We start from the raw sequence: 17,124 nt of genomic DNA on the forward strand, positions 1-17,124 counted from the left end.
GGCACACTGTGCTACATGCTCACGTTATGCGCGGCTTGTAGGATGTCTTTATTTCCTTTATCGTCAATCCATGCTTCTTGCATGACTATCTATGCTGCTGAGTTCTGGGGTCAGAATCAGATCAATAAGGAATGGGCTGCCGGTAACATTTTTGTAAGTAATTGCGGCGTCGACAGCTGAATTGTCCGTGCTTCCGACCCCATCTGACCGCTAGTTGCGCGGCACGGTAACGTTAAGCCCCGAGGTAAGACCGGAGAGCCGCGGCTTGCGCTGAGACCGCACAGAATTGAAGTCGGCTGAGTGAGCCAGGTGCCTTCCGGAGCCGACTGTCGTCCGGCCAGCTTTGTTCAACTGATTGGATTACCCGGCGCCGGTGCTTTGATTTGCAATTTAATAGAATTTTACTCTCAATATAAATGCAACATTGTCTAAAAGGGCAATGCTGTCAGGTCAGGTCGGAAGGAACGGTCTGACGGCTCGGAGAAAGAATAGGCACAGGTTGATAGAAGATGTTGGTAACAAGGGGAGGATAGGTAATTTATTCTCATCATTCTAGCTCCACTCGTGTGTTTATATCAACAGCTTCCACGTGGTTGATGCTTCGCTATGAAAAAGTGATACAGTTTACAGGACCATACAGATGTTGCAGACTGCAGAGTTCTAGGGTGATAGTTTAGTAGATATTTCATTGATATCTGAGACTGTGTGACTATGTACATATATGGTGTAACTATTTTAAATCTAGTTCCTTAACTGCGTAAAAGTCACCGAACAAAAATATTGGATCGGTTTCATCATTGTCGTGAATTTGGTTAGGTATTTGTGTTTCCACGGGTAATGGTAATATCAACGTTGACGTAAGACTTGAACCTGGCAAGATCCTCACTTGAGTTGGGAGGATTGGCAGGCTTAAGAGATGGGGAGGGCGTTGAATGTTAGCAAATTGACGCCGTATGTGGAGCTGGTATCAACATCCGCCGGCTACTTTTCCCAAAAGTTTCATCATCCCAGAATTTCATCCTGGAATTGATGAGATTGTGTAATAACGACCCGTGTTGTCGTGGTGTAGATGTTACATATATGTATGAGTGCGCGTAGGCTAAAATCTAATCCAAAAGTAAATCGAATATGCATCGTCGGTGTCAGTTAAAAGGGTATCTTAGATAACGGTCAGACTGCCTCATTTACAGCTTTTCAAGTTTTATTACATTTTGGTCCTTTGGGGATCACGACCCCCAACCAACTGTACAGTGCGCACCCACACCACCTGGGACTGCTAGTGCACTAGCAGTCCCATCCCAGCAGGGGCAGAAAGAAGAGTCACACCGTGTGCAGGCTCGGGGAATACCCCACCAGACCCTGGTTACGGCAGGCCGCTGCGGTGGTCACCAACCGTGGCTAGATTCGGATAATTAGTACAGCGATCGCCGGTAACCAGTTGGCCATTGCTTGGCGCTCCTCTCTCTGCACTCTGTCTGCCGTCTCTGTCTGTGTGTCTGTGTCTGTGTGTGTCTGTGTGTCTGTGTATGTGTGTCTGTGTCTGTGTGTCTGTTTGCGCGGTCTGTCTGTGTGTCTGTGTCTGTGTCTGTGTGTCTGTGTCTGTGTGTCTGTGTCTGTGTGTCTGTGTGTCTGTGTCTGTGTGTCTGTGTGTCTGTGTCTGTGTCTGTGTGTTTGTGTGTCTCTGTCTGTGTCTGTGTGTCTGTGTCTGTGTGTCTGTGTGTCTGTGCCTTTGTGTCTGTGTCTGTGTGTCTGTGTCTGTGTGTCTGTGTCTGTGTGTCTGTGTGTCTGTGTCTGTGTGTCTGTGTCTGTGTGTCTGTGTCTGTGTGTCTGTGTCTGTGTGTCTGTGTCTGTGTGTCTGTGTCTGTGTGTCTGTGTCTGTGTGTCTGTGTCTGTGTGTCTGTGTCTGTGTGTCTGTGTCTGTGTGTCTGTGTCTGTGTGTCTGTGTCTGTGTGTCTGTGTCTGTGTGTCTGTGTCTGTGTGTCTGTGTCTGTGTGTCTGTGTCTGTGTGTCTGTGTCTGTGTGTCCGTGTCTGTGTGTCTGTGTCTGTGTGTCCGTGTCTGTGTGTCCGTGTCTGTGTCCGTGTCTGTGTGTCTGTGTCTGTGTGTCTGTGTCTGTGTGTCTGTGTCTGTGTGTCTGTGTCTGTGTGTCTGTGTCTGTGTGTCTGTGTCTGTGTGTCTGTGTCTGTGTGTCTGTGTCTGTGTGTCTGTGTCTGTGTGTCTGTGTCTGTGTGTCTGTGTCTGTGTGTCTGTGTGTCTGTGTCTGTGTCTGTGTCTGTGTGTCTGTGTCTGTGTCTGTGTATGTGTGTCTGTGTCTGTGTCTGTGTGTCTGTGTGTCTGTGTCTGTGTCTGTGTGTCTGTGTCTGTGTCTGTGTGTCTGTGTCTGTGTCTGTGTGTCTGTGTGTCTGTGTCTGTGTGTGTGTCTGTGTCTGTGTGTCTGTGTCTGTGTCTGTGTGTCTGTGTCTGTGTGTCTGTGTCTGTGTGTCTGTGTCTGTGTGTCTGTGTCTGTGTGTCTGTGTCTGTGTGTCTGTGTCTGTGTGTCTGTGTCTGTGTGTCTGTGTCTGTGTGTCTGTGTCTGTGTGTCTGTGTCTGTGTGTCTGTGTCTGTGTGTCTGTGTCTGTGTGTCTGTGTCTGTGTGTCTGTGTCTGTGTGTCTGTGTCTGTGTGTCTGTGTCTGTGTGTCTGTGTCTGTGTCTGTGTCTGTGTGTGTGTCTGTGTGTCTGTGTCTGTGTCTGTGTGTCTGTGTCTGTGTGTCTGTGTCTGTGTGTCTGTGTCTGTGTGTCTGTGTCTGTGTGTCTGTGTCTGTGTGTCTGTGTCTGTGTGTCTGTGTCTGTGTGTCTGTGTCTGTGTGTCTGTGTCTGTGTGTCTGTGTCTGTGTGGCTGTAAAAGTACAGTAAATAATGCCGGCCGCCGCGGCGCCGTCTAATAAGCCAGACGCACCGACTGTCGGCACCAATCACCGCCGGTAAGTGTCCGAGAGAGACCAGCCTGCACGGCTCCGGGGTCATGGCAACTGGCAGAGGGCGCAGACCGCGGCACGAGCGGCGTGCTGCAGTCACGTGGCAGCAGACCTCCGTATCGGCGCCGCGAAGCTCTATTCTTGTGTTGAAGTTTTCAAACAATTATAGTTCTGTTCTGTCTGTCCTATTTATTTTTCAGACTGTTAGAGTTTTACTGGATTGCTGTCTTTGCATAAACAAAATCAGTGACTGCCTGCAATTTCAAGCACAGCGGGTACCCGTGTCTAGGAATTACATTTCATTTATATTTCTGAAACATTACCTTAATTCATTATCTGTTTTTCCATATTTCAAAGCAGCAGAATATTTATGGCACGGCTGTTGTCCATGTTATGCTGAAAATTAAAAGGAAACGATTCATAGGTATTTAATATATGCAAGCTGATGCTATCTCAGCAACAAAGCCAAAATACATTTAGCCTTACAATGAAAACAGATTAAAAAGGACATGTCTCGTGTGCCGACCAACTGCGATAGAGTTGGCAGCTGAGGCCTGAGCAATACTTTTGCCAGCACGGCAGCTCAGGTAGAATTTCTCCAGTTCAGCATCGAGCGAGCTCCCTGATCCGCTGATTGCATTGGAAAGCCCGGCCGGCTGGGCTGTCTCGTCAATCAGCAGCCCTGTCGGGCTCAGCCCCGGACAGCCAAACTTCACCCGCCCCCGAGCCTCGCATCCAAGTAGCGTAATGTAGCAGCCTGTTGAACACTTTGCCGCCGAGTCCCTAGCGGGCATAATAAATGGGCAGACAAAACAGCGGACTTTCCTTCCGGCTCGCGCCCGGGAAGGAGCGCGCGATCAACATCGTAGGGGCGAACATCGTAATAAAATATCCACAAGCACGCGCGTCATACCAAGCCATACATGGCAACAAATAATGGTGCAGACTATAGACAGAGGAAGAGGATCTGTTTAGCTGTTCCCCTAATCACCGGCGAATGTCAGGCGTCATGAAAGGTGTCATGCAGTGCTCGAAATTAACGTATACTCGTATTAAGCATATAAGATAGCGTATTGTTATTTTTAACTAAATGACCGTGCTTACCGGCAGTAAATGATAGTAATTCTTAATTCCTTCCGGCTCTGGATTGGCCGTTTATTGATTTTGTGCCCAACGAGTCAACGTTCGACTCGCTGAAGTATGAGGCATGCAATTTGATGGTTGGGACAAAAAAGCTTGCTATCTGATAGAGGCATGGTTGAGCTCCTGTTACTCTAAGAAGTTGTGGTTATGTAACATTTAATTCTACTTTGGTCTTCTGCGTTTACTTGGTACATCCGCCCCCGATCGACCTATCATATGTCGGCGTATCCGGCGCTGTGGCCGGCGTGTGGGCCCGCCGAGTCCCTGAACTCCGCTCTGCCGTTCCAGGTGGGTCGGAGGGCGGCCGTCGGTGCGCCAGCGGCAGCGGAGACAGTCGGCCGGGCGGGCCCGCGCTGCGCGGTTGGACGGCACCGGTCAGTGGCGGCGCCGCTCCGAGCGGGGACGACAGCGGCGGACATGGCCGGCGCTCCGGGAGCGGCGGCGATGACGGCGGCGCCCGAGCTGGCGGCCGACAACGCCACCTCCGGCAGCCCGCTGCACGGCCTGCCGACGGCTCTGTTCCGCGAGAAGTGCCCCATGGTGTGGAACAGCTCGGCCGGCTGCGACCTGGCCGCGCTCGGACAGTACGTCGCCGGAGACGAGGCCACGGTACTGGCCGAGGTGCGCCGGCTCGCCGAGCGGATACACAACAGCCACGTGGACGACGCGTTCCTGGAGCGGATCAGCATGAACCGCAGCGTCAGCGACGGTGCCTACTACGCGCTGATCGTGCTCTACGCCCACCTCATCTGCTTCGGCGCCATCGGCAACGGCCTGGTGGTGACGGCCGTGCTGCGCAAGGCGGCCATGAAGACGGCGCGCAACATGTTCATCCTGAACCTGGCCGTCTCCGACCTGATCCTCTGCCTGATCACGATGCCGCTGACGCTGATGGAGATCCTGTCGCGCTACTGGCCGCTGGGCGGCGACACGGCATTCCTCTGCAAGCTGTTCGGCGGCCTGGAGGGCGTCTCGGTGTTCGTCTCGTCGCTCTCGATCACGGCCATCGCGCTCGACCGCTACCAGGTGATCGTCTACCCGACGCGCAAGAGCCTGCAGCTGGCCGAGGTGTGCATCATCCTGGCCGGCGTGTGGACGCTGGCCGTGCTGCTCGCCTCGCCGCTGTTCGTGGTGCGGCGTCTGGAGCACCACCCGCTCAACCAGTCGCTGCCCGGACTGCCGGACGCCATCGACTACTGCATCGAGGACTGGTCGCTGGAGCGCGGCCGCGCCTACTACTCGCTCTTCAGCATCCTCTGCCAGTACGTGGTGCCCATCATCACCGTCAGCATCGCCTACGCCGGCATCACGCGCAAGCTGCGCTTCCGCATGTCCTCGATGGCCAGCCGGACGGCGAGTGTGCGCGACGGCCGGGAGCAGCGCACGCGTCGCACCAACACCCTGCTGATCGCCATCTCGCTCATCTACGCCGTCTCGTGGATTCCGCTGAACGTCTGCAACCTGGTGTACGACCTGCTGGCGGTGCGCGACAGCAGCGCCGTGGAGAGCACACGCGTGGTGTACGCCGTCTGCCACATGGTCGGCATGTCGTCCGCCTGCTCCAACCCCATCCTCTACGGCTGGCTCAACGACAACTTCCGGAAGGAGTTTGTGGAGCTGCTGCAGCGGGTCTGCCCGTGCGCGTGGCGGCGCGGCGGCGGCACCGAGACGACGGCCGCCGAACGGTCTCAGGGGCTGCTGCTGGTGGCCAGCCAGGCCACCGGCAGGAGCCAGGGCGGCTACGACACGCAGGAGACGCAGATCACCCGCGACAGTCGCGGCGACATACCGCTGCACCACTTGTGAGGACGTGGTCCGAGGCCTCCGCACATTACACACAGGTGAGACAAACGGGCGGGGTGAGGTAGGCTGTAGTAAAATGCGTATACTGTATAGAACTAGTCATTCACACAGTTGCTTTTCACTTGCATGCCTCTGCTCGAATTTAATGTTTGCACTGCATCCCAATCACCAACCAAATGACGACTGGTAAAGTTGAAATACTTGACTTAGTATGCATCGTTAAAGCTTATAAAGTTTTCAGAAGAAATTGCTATCAGTGAAATAATTGATAATTAAACATTTTTTGGTTCCATTTTAAAGCAGCAACTTAAAAGATTCACTTGTTTTTGTGGCAGGATTTGTCCTTACATTATTTCATACAGCAATTTGTCTGACTATTTCAAAACATAAGCTAACGAGCGGCTCGGTCACTATTCGAAACAAAGCTAACGAGGCAGTAGAAAGCTCATTATTCGCCTGCTCGTGCCCGCAGGCGGGCATTATGAAAAGTGCTCTTAAGTACACAAAATTACTGGAAGTTTCAAGTATTACCTGCTCGCTAAATCTCGATGAATATACATAGATTCAATAAATGCAACCGACTTGAACGGCTCCTAATTACTGTGGAACACCGACTCCGCGCACTGGCCGCCCCACACTGGACCTCGCATGCGGGTTGCGAGTTTGCGGGTTTTGTGTTTGCGGGCATAATACTAGTTCATAGAGTTATTAGACTGTTAGACTGTTACCCTTATGGTAACTGCATGAATGCAGTGAAGCCGGTACACCTTCAGAAAATTACATATAGTCGCAATACCAGTGCAACGAACCAAAATTCGACTCCAACGAAAAACCCGCAAACCTCGCAGAACTCGCAGACCTTGCAGCGAGGAAAGTCGAAAGTTGACTCAAAATAAGCTTTTGGAATGCGATGCAAGGTGGCTCGCAAGCTAAAAACATGCAGACTCGCTTGTTAGATGGTAGTGTGGGTCACGCAGCTTAGATTGTATTATTTAATTTTTAAGAAACCCGAAAACCCAAAAACTCGCAACCCGCATGCGAGGTCCAGTGTGGGGCGGCCATTAACAAGAGTGACGGGATGCGAAAACGCCACCCGTCCACCGAGGCGTGGGTAAAAAAGTTTGCCGTACAACCAGCATCGAAACCCAACATTTTTAGCAAAGACTATAAGGAGATAGATCCCGTCACACTGACGAGATCGCCATAAATCAGTTCCGTATTTATCTGCAGCGCAAAATGTGAAGCCGCACCGCATTATTGCTTTCTATCGATAGCCCCAAATCTCATGTCAGTCTGTGATGAATGGCCCCCAGAGCAGCTCAGATCTTTTTGTGCCGGACCAGTCATCCATTACTTTCGCTGTGTTATGCTTGTCGCTTTTTGTGTGGCATGGCAAAGCTAGCGCCCATCAACTGCTTGAGATGAATGTATGCAATGCATGCTGTTGTCCAAGGCGAAATGTTTTATTTATTTGATATTTGCAAGCTAGAAGTGACAACATGATATGACGCATAACGGAACATGGAGATTCACAGAATTGTATATTCATAAATCGGATAAAATTCAAAATTAAAGAAAAAACGAAATAGTTAGCATTTAAAAAAGAGTAAAATCACATACACCATTTTCATAGGTGGAAGTGGAACTTTGTGCCAAGGGGGTGCTCGGGCGCATCAAATCCGTCGCCGCCCTAGCGGTGACCTTGGCCTCCGCTGTCCGTTGCGACTTCAAGGCCCCCAAGCCGGCGTGGAATTGGAAGAGCTCGGGCACCACCAGATCGGCACAAATCTCCACCTTTTTTTACGCCTTGTTTCTTTAAAAACTGAAGATCTTACACTCGCTGGAAGTTTTCGAGTTTTTTTATGACTGAAAATGGCGTAAAGGTAAAAAATGGCACTTAAAGGCAATTTTTTCAAATATTTCCAACGGATGTCGTTTAATACTTCCTCAAATACGTCAAATTAAATAAATGACACATGTAAGTACTGAAAGTTGGATGTATCTGGCTGAAAGCGTCTAGAAGGTATTGGCAAACTTCGGGAGGGGGAAGATTCTGCCCCCCCCCCCCCCCTCCAGCTGGTCGCGGGTTCATAAGAATTTTACCCAACAAAAGAGAGAATCGTTTCGGGCCGGAGCGTTGAAGATGCATTTACACAACTTCCGGCAGCCGTCGTAATCAGCTTCGAGGGGTATTGGTCATTTCATTAAGAGGATCGCTCGAGGTATCGATGCACATAGCCCATTGCAGTTAAATGGTGTGGATGCGAGGGCCATAGCTCCTGATAAGCCCGTTTCAGAGACGGTGGCACGAGAAGCAGTGTTTTATCTGTGGCAGGTTGAATACCAACAATTACTGATAATCACCCGGCACGTCGACAGGACTAATACCTAAGCGTCAGTTGGGTGTTACCGATCGAATTATTAATTATAGGGCGTAGGATCTTTTCTTCCTGGGCGGGGAAACCCAATCTCTGCTGAGTGCTGAGCTCTGAGGTATCGACTGACCTGACGCCTTAAAACTGGTTAATTATCAGTAATCACCGCATAGCAAACGCCCAATACGTTCCTTTTCTGAAGCTCTAGCGCAATAAGGGATGAGTGGGGTGGGGAGTGGGGAGTACCCTCGGCTGGGGCACATGTATAAAATTGATAACTGCGTCCGGCGATTGTTAAACAGAACAGCAGTTCTGATCGATGTTTTTCTCTGGTATGTACACGATAACTGATAGTAATTTATCAGCTTACATCTGTGCCGTGACCGGTGTCATGCGAACGAGCTCTGTCACGTGATCGTTTATCATTCTGACAACTGTTGTTACCGGGGCCGTCCATTAGCGCGTCCTCATGTGCCAGCATTCCGTTCGCAGCTTCGCGCCGCCGCCGGAGAAAGAGGCAAAACACGCGGCATAAGAAAACGCTTCTTTGTGGGCGCCGTGATTCATCCATAAAACAACGCTATTTTTGGAAAGCTGGCTAGGACAGGGTCTGTCATCCTCATTGAAACCACGTCCTGCCTGCGTCCGTAGCAGCTGTTGCCATTGAACGTCCTCATCGCTGGCAGCGGTGTCCTGTTTCTTGAGTATCTTCTGAGTTCGCCCGTGCTGTGGGCGGTATAATTCAATCATTGAGAAACCCGTGTCGGGGCGATGAGGCTGTGCCACTGCAAGCGTGGTCTCGTTCTGCCCGACGCCCGCGGGCGCACACTAAGGTGGCCGGTCCGCGGCTCTCCAGGGAACTCGCCCAACCTGCGCCGAAAACTAAGCAGGCGGTGAACAACTTTTGCTGCTGCGTTTGAACAGCGAAACAACTTTTGAGGCATACGATATAGCGCTGCTCATTAAATCGCAAAAGCGAGCTGATGTTTGTCATATATATGCATAAGAACATCATTAAATGCATAGTTAGTCGCCGCTGAGAATGAACACACAATGCTCAAAAGTCAGCCTGATCCATCCACGGGTTCCGGGGAGATGAGCGAGAAATATGATATTCATATCAAGGTGACGATCTTTCAGACGGTAAAGGTTAACCCGCGCATGACTGGGGGGGGGGGGCTCTACAGAGCCCTCCCGTTTTTCTGCAATATCTCCTAAACCGCTTGACGTATCAACACGAAACGTGCAGTACCTTCAGCGGCGTCAGTCATGCGCGGGTTAAATTTTGGTGCGCGTCATTTCTTACTTCTTGAAACATATTTTGATTTGATGTCACTGGGATAATTGGCGAACTACTGATCTGAATTCAAACAATGCTCTTGTCATGTGGGCCCACAACTGAACTCGTTTATACGGCGGCAGCGGGATTCCACAGGGCAGGATTCTGTTTCTTTGTGGTTTGACCCAAGGCTTTGACCCCTCCACGATGGTCGTGCATCTCCGCGCCTTTTGGTTGATGGAATACGCCTGTAGTAGCCGGACACCATAAATAATTACGTTCAAAGTCATTATTCAAAATGTCTTCTACAAGCAAAAGGGTTAGGGTAAATTAGCGGCTAGTGCCCCTATACGGCGAGGTAGCTGGATGGTGGACTGAATGAGGGTACTGGTTGGTTGAGTGAATTTATTAGCTGGACAGTAGGCCAAATGAGGTATCTGGATGGATGCTGGAATCGCGGAGAATGAAAAAGGACACTGAATTTTGATGCTAGAGATGTGGGCTACGCTTGTGAGCTGCTCCCGCAGTTTCTCGTCTCTGTAAAAAGCTGTATCGCATTGTGCTAGCCTGTTTGCAATATACGGGCTACAATAAGAGACATTTGATCAACTGATGAAACAGGAGGTGTAATAAAGGTAGCCAAGACGGCAATTTTCCGGTTGCCCGTTCTTGCCTGGGTACTTACGTCCATTAGACGGGCATTGTCGTCAACTTGTTGCTACTTCATCCTTGCTCTTTGGCTGATGACGTCAAGCTGAAGCTCGAATATTCCTCATATTTCCAGTCTGTTTCCAAAGCAAAATGGATTACCCACTACAGACTACATGTGTGCAGTCTTTATTACAGTGCCGTGTGGAAGCTTATTGCTGCGCCTGCCTCAAGTACATTACATTTTATTGTGTTCCTTGCGTAGTTCGAAAAGTTATTAACGGTTTTGCGCCAATCCTGTCTAATATCTTCACCGATCACCAACCAGCATTGCGATTTCCACTATTGTTCGATTGTTTTTGCTGTAGGTTCATTCTCTCTTGGCTACCGACCTAAAAACGAAATAATCTCTGGTCGCTAGCAGTACTTACAAACAGGGGCGCGGGAACTACTTTCCGACTGGGGGGGGGGGGGGGGGGGCACACCATAATAGAGACTAACCTAGGGTACCCCCAAATCTAGTTTTCTCACCGGTTTTAGGCCACTTATTTTTCACCCCTCGGCTTTTTCAACAAAAAAAGAAAACATTTGCAAAAAAGGTGTGGTATTCCGTCTCAAAGCTGTGGGGGCACCGCCCCCACGGCCACAGAGTTGGGGGGGCAAGCTGCCCCCACTGCCCCCCCCCCCCCCCCCGGCTCCCGCGCCTATGCTTACAAACGTACGGAGTTCGAATACTTACTCGTTCTTACAAAGCAAATGACACCATTTAAAAACATGTTGAACGATATTGCGAGTAGCGATGAGATGGTTCTTGACTCTCTAGTGCCCTGGTTCTTATCATATCATTTTTTAAATGGTCTTTGCATCGGTAAGGAATTCAATATGCTCCATATAGCACATGGAATTGAATGCACTTCCCTAGTTATTTATTCCTCATATGATGATGCTAATTGCTTACTTTAATGTATTCGTGAAAATTAGTGACACCAATGATTGCCTCACGGAAAGCGAGGGGTCCCGCCCGGCTGTTCTAGACACCGCGCCGGAAGAATGTCCCCTCTCAGCTCGAGTGGGCACGGACGCTGCTAGGGCGCCGGGTACGTACTGACGACCATGGCTGGGTCATGGGTGGGTCATGACTCATGACTTCCCGACTGGGCAACTGTCGGTCCCTGGCGCTGGCGCCTTTCCCCAAATCCCCACTGGATCTGGACGGTGCTCCGATTCCGTCTGTTTGACAAAGCCGTCACGCCTCACCAAGCCGAATAGATTTCGTTCCGGTTTGCAGCGCCACTGTTGACGCCTCAAACCCCTGATGTTATCCATTGCTAGTCTGGTGAGCGCGTCAAAGCGTGTCGGTTGTTTCCACAGGCGATCGAGCCGGCGTCTCCCGTGGCCGAGGGCCGGCGTCTCCGCTGAGACGGCTCCTTCGCGCGCGCCGATCCACAAAGGCCGGATTGTTTACGATCCATCAGAGCGGCGCCTCTCCCTGGGACCGGCGGCGTCCCGTGCGGTTTGATTTGGCGCTGAGCTGACCTGTGCAGATCAGCGCTGGGTCGCCGCGCCGGCTCGGGCGACCCAAACAGTTAACTGGCGGTCAGACAGCCGCCGGTGCCGCCCCCCGAGAGTCGACAGCTATCACAACACGGTCGGGCATGTTCGGAAAATATCACGGCTCCGGGGGGCCAATCAACTGAGAGCTTCCAGCCAGTGACGTCACATATGGATCTGTGACAGAGTTGCCGCCGGAGTTACATTAGAATAAGAATCCGACCATATAGCTGTCCGAACTGAATACGCCGCTGTCAAAACTGTGATGCGCGACACAATACAAGCCTGAAAATATCTAGAAATGTGCTCAACTCAATATAAACAATGGAAGTGTCTGGCTATTGGTAGACGAAGAAGTCGCTTTCATACGTCTGTTCTGCATTTGGCGAATATAGCCGATTGCGTGCAGATCGTTTATTGCAACATACGACATCCATTTTCTGCCTCTCGGCCATATTTTAGCCGGGTCTGACCTGACCATTCCCATAACAGCAGCCGGTCTGTCCGAGCGAATCGCATCCGTCGAACGGGTGCTTTCCGCGGAACGGCACTGCTGACTTAGGTCCTCCCCGGAAACCCATAACTCAGTGTCGACCGGCTCACTTCGGTCCGAGGGCTTAGTGCGGCGCGCTGCCCGGCAACGGTGCCCCGGCCGTGCGGACGCAGCGGTGACCGGGCGGTAGGTAATAGCCGTTTTCACGACGGGCTATACGGCGAGTGCACCTGATTTGACCAAATCTGCAACTAATCTCTTTTACAGCAAATATCTTTATTTTATGAATTTATTTCAGTGTTTTAACCGATGGTACTCTCTGATAATATGACAAAGCAGGCATATAAGCAAATAGTGCAACCCTAGCTGATAGCTACCAAGAGACACACTGAACCTAATTTTGCCAAATCTGCACCTAATCTGCATCAGATGTGCACCAAATGTGTACCAGATGGCCGTCGTGAAAACGGCTATTGTCTGAACGCGGGTCCTGGGGGGGGGGGGGGGCAGTGCGGGCAGACTGGGGCAGAGCAGGGGTACTATGCCACCTCCCAACGATGGCTGGGGCTATGGACTGTGGACTGGGCTTCGCTCGACTGACGTGATCAATGGGGGGGGGGGGGGGGTGACATTTGCATTCAGCATTGGTAAGAAAGTAAGAAATATGCAATGCAATGATGCGCTCAGCTACCCGAAGAAATGCGTCCTATATTTTAAAAGATTCAGGACAGGATGGAGAGAGCTAAAACATCAACACTAAATGAGTTAGAAAATATAAGCGACGTGGTTATAGAACCATTTCATTGCTCACTAAAAATCACCAGAACAGTGATCCCTCTGTTGCATGCCTTTGCAGTTTGCCGTGCCTTACAAGCATTTAACCTTGCATCGTTATTAAAAATGTCTGCAAACTTGTACTGAATTGACGAGCGCATGCTCAAGCAACACGCGCTCGGCACTGTATCCACCGCCTTGGTCGTGCCAACTTTCCGGTATTCCCTGTGTCTAATGACCTCGCTCGTGCCCACAGATCTCTGGTTGAGGCGGCAAAGTTCTGCCAGCTCCGCGGAGTTGCGAGGAGGGGTGAGGCTCCCGAGTCTGCGCCGGCCGAAACTCAACTCTAGTCAGCTGCTGACGGGTCTGCTCAGAGCACGTGACTCGTTCTCATGTGCTCGACGGTCGTCTGAGAGTGTCATCTTGCGAGCTTTAGGTCCGAAGTATTGTTCACGCGGTGACACCAAGCCAGTCCCAGATGAACTTATCTCGCCCCGTTCTTATGGGACGTCTAGTCAGGTGAAACTGCTAGTCCATGGTGGGATTTGTGGGACGGCATGGTGGGACTTTGGAGCTGTCGCCTCCGACACCATTCCTCCCCAGGGGCGAAAGGTAGGTACTAGGCGACTGGTTTCATCACAAGCCGAGCAACGTTGGACAATTGACGTGAAAACCGCTCAACGACTCCCGTCACCGAACGCGGCCGTTCGCTGTCGTGCATGTGTTCATTGTCAGCAGGTGGCCGGGCAGCGGGCCGCGCGGTGTGCCGCCTGGTCCTGTGTTTGTGGATGACCGGGGTCGGGTCAGCAGGCGCAGGGCGCTGACCGGGGTCGGGTCGGCGGGCGCCGTTGGCCGGGAGCCTGTGTGAGCCCTCGGGGTCCCGGCCGACGGGCCGCCCGGCGACCAGCGCCGTCCGCGGGCGGGCTCTCCGTCACCCGGTCGTCTGTCGCCCGGGCCGCGGCCGTCACCCGGTGATGGACACTTGACCGTCAGCTGTCGTTCGCTGTTGACTGTGCCCCGGAGTGTAATGAAACGCTGTTGTATGGCTGTATCGGGTCCCAGCAGCGCCGTTGTATCTCGAATGATTGCTGTCCAAATGCGACATCCTACTTTGGTGACAAAATGTGACCTACTACAAACGAAGCACAGTGCAACCAGTCGTGTGGGTCGTCGCCTGCAGTGCGCTATCGTAGCGCTGACACACTCGGAGGCGCGGCCCGACTACGTGCAGTGTGTATGTCGCTGGTGTCCTACCGGGCGGCTCATCAGACCGTGTTGATCGGGGACCTCGCCGGCGTTCGAGCCCGATCCCGGCCGCGGCTCTCCGGCCGGTGTCCGAGAAATGGGCGCATTGACGCGTCTCATTGTCGAGGAAACTGAGGACGATGTGGCGACGCCGAGTCGGCCCGACGATCGGTATTGACGTATTGCTGTTAACTGTTGTTGCTGAAGTTATATGCTCAAACCCAGCCGACCGTGTCGCGGCTTCAACGACAAACGTGGTATTTGTGAGCTGTCCGAATGGCCAGACATGCATCTATTTCCACAATCAGTCGCACATGTCCCACGCAGAACCGAAGCGTCATTTTTTGTTAAAGGAAAAGGGCCACCTTTAACATGGGGATTGAAACTGAGATAGCCATCTTGTAGCCCGTGTCCGAAAACCTATCTGTTTACCTCCTTACGGCCGATTTCGGCCTCCATTCTTAGTTATCGGCAATTTTAAAAGAAAATACGCCAGGAATGCGTCCTTATCCCAGGAATGCGTTCTTATCCGACAATACAGCCACCCGCGGCGAGGCTTTGGTTTTTTACCAATCAGCTCCAACCAGCTCAGCTTTAACCAATCAGCTTATCTGACACAATCCGACGAGTCTGTCTTCTGAACGCTGATTGGCTTGAGTGTGACGTCATCGCTATGCCATCATACAGTAGGTGCCGTAGAGAGTATCAACATAGTACCAATATGTTAAATAGTTTTAAATACTTTTTCGCGAATTGTGCACTTCTGGCACCAGTTTTAAAAAGAAAATGAAAAATAATAATGTCAAAATGAAAAACAACGATATCTTCATATTTCACGAAGGTGGCCCTTTTCCTTTAAAGTATTTTTTATTTATTCTATTTATTTTATTTATGCGTACAACGACATCCACACAAATCGTGACTAAGCCGAGGCCTGACTTTTGGTTACGTTTGCCTTGATTTGTTGGCTGCTCTGCTTTATCAAATATTGTTGTTCATTGGGACCGAGTCATTACGTGCCACAGCTTATATCTCAGGGCTTTACTATTTCTTTTTGTTAACTAGCGACCATGTAACACACCATTCTTCCCGATACTGATAGGTATACATTTTTGAAGAGCAACGTTTAGGTATTTGGGAGCGGCAATTATAGGTTTTGTAGGTTTGAAATGCAGCGTATGGAATATATGTCAACTTTTGCTACTCTGTAGCTTTGCGTTGAAATACTGAGCTTTAATTAGCTTTGTGAATGACAAGACCTACAATAAAATGGTAGGTGCTTATATGTAGATGAAAGTTTGTGCCCACTTGTCATTACCAGCTGTCTAATATGTTTTACACACTTACTCCGATAATTCAAAGCGTTTGAAAATAATTAAACCCGAACTAATGCAGGAAGAAGTAACCTAAAACGTTGCAATCTCGTTTATTTGCGTCTTTATCGATATTGACATACATTTAGCCAATTACTTACGACGTTAAAGGGACCCTCCCACCTTCAAAAAAGTTAATGAATTGGCACGAAAGTGATGTCGCTCGGTTCAGAAAGAGCGAAAACGAATATCTACCAAATTTCATCGAAAAATATTCACCGGTTTTCAAGATATTAGACTTTTACTTTTGTTTACTTTTTGGGATCTCCGCTGTTCCTAGCGACTTTATTTGAAAGTGCGGCATTTGTTGCGCGCAAAGCAGCATATACCACTGCGTGCTACCAAACGTTTTAGTAAAAGATTTAGAAATCGTTAGATCTCCGCTGACGTCACAAATTCTAAGGGGGCATACCAATGCACTAGCCCCTTAGAATCCGAAAACTGCAAGTTTGAAATTCCATATCTCCGAATTAAAACATTTGTCGATGTTGTGAGTGCCCAAACCGGTATTTGCAGGCCATGGCCACCAATTTGGCTATCTCAACTCAAAACTAATGTTAAGGTGGGAGTGTCCCTTTAATTAATGGTTCCTATCTCTTCATCTGAACTGAAAAAGCGTCGTCGCCATTTGTCAGTTTCAATTATGTAAGGCAGGCACGAAAACACCATGCAGAAATACTATTTTGTTTTTACAGAATCGCGAGCAGGGTTTGTTGAATAATATCAGTGTCCGTATGAAAAAGGTGCGTCACCAAATTGTCTACCTGTCCCTTGTCATCACATCTTCGAAACGTTACATATTTGCGTAGAACTCCTGTCCTATTCCAAGATTGCGTTTCGATGATAGGTATCAAGTAAAATCAGCGTCACTTCCGTTCCACATTACCCCGCCTGGCTGTCCCATAGCCGCGTCATATGTGGGATGTCACTGTGCGCCTCTGCGGGAACTGAAACTGGCAGGCAGCTTACCACCGAACATCCATTTCCTCAGATGTTCGCTGAAATTTCACCTATCGCACCTACGTGCAGGATATTGACAAGATTCAATATCCGGCTCAATGGGACCTATTTCAGTTTCTGATGCATCCCAGCTCAGGGTAGTACCTATCTTAGATGGAGCTGTCACCACAGACGGTTGTCATTTTCTTCGAAATTACTGAACCTTTTGCGATGTTCCTTGGTATTCAGCTTTGCCGTTATCATGTCTCTAATCTTTGACCTGAGAAAAAATCTCCTTCAGCTAAACCACATTATTTTTCCGTCACAGACTTTTTGAAGAACAGTGACATACATTGAAGCATACATAGACTGGAACTTGTGAGACTAGCTAAAAATGTAAAGGAAACATTCAACAACAGCCACGATCGATAGCTCGTGCCGCAAACAGATCGTGCCGATAAAGCCGCAAACAAACGGGATTGCAACGTTTTAGTTTACCTCTTCCTATGAAGTACCTACCAAAAATTATAATATCTCGATTAAAAAC

General features: G+C 50.2%; 1 protein-coding gene across 1 annotated transcript; it reads left to right on the forward strand.

The window, feature by feature from the left end:
- Positions 1-4,391: 4,391 nt before the first annotated feature.
- LOC122363263 (neuropeptide F receptor-like) lies at positions 4,392-15,059 on the forward strand. The gene is made up of 2 exons (XM_043332314.1): positions 4,392-5,938; positions 13,277-15,059. Exon 1 carries the CDS (start codon positions 4,515-4,517, stop codon positions 5,901-5,903), a length of 1,389 nt encoding a protein of 462 aa, XP_043188249.1. The 5' UTR covers positions 4,392-4,514; the 3' UTR covers positions 5,904-5,938; positions 13,277-15,059.
- The last annotated feature ends 2,065 nt before the right edge of the window (positions 15,060-17,124 follow it).

Source organism: Amphibalanus amphitrite, unplaced genomic scaffold (genome assembly GCF_019059575.1).
Source record: "Amphibalanus amphitrite isolate SeventyFive unplaced genomic scaffold, NRLGWU_Aamphi_draft 000612F_arrow, whole genome shotgun sequence".
Lineage (NCBI taxonomy): Eukaryota > Metazoa > Arthropoda > Thecostraca > Balanomorpha > Balanidae > Amphibalanus > Amphibalanus amphitrite.

What these genes read in the sequence shown, in the direction of transcription:
- LOC122363263 (XM_043332314.1), top strand. Translation starts at nt 4,515, where the DNA reads ATGGCCGGCGCTCCGGGAGCGGCGGCGATGACGGCGGCGCCCGAGCTG.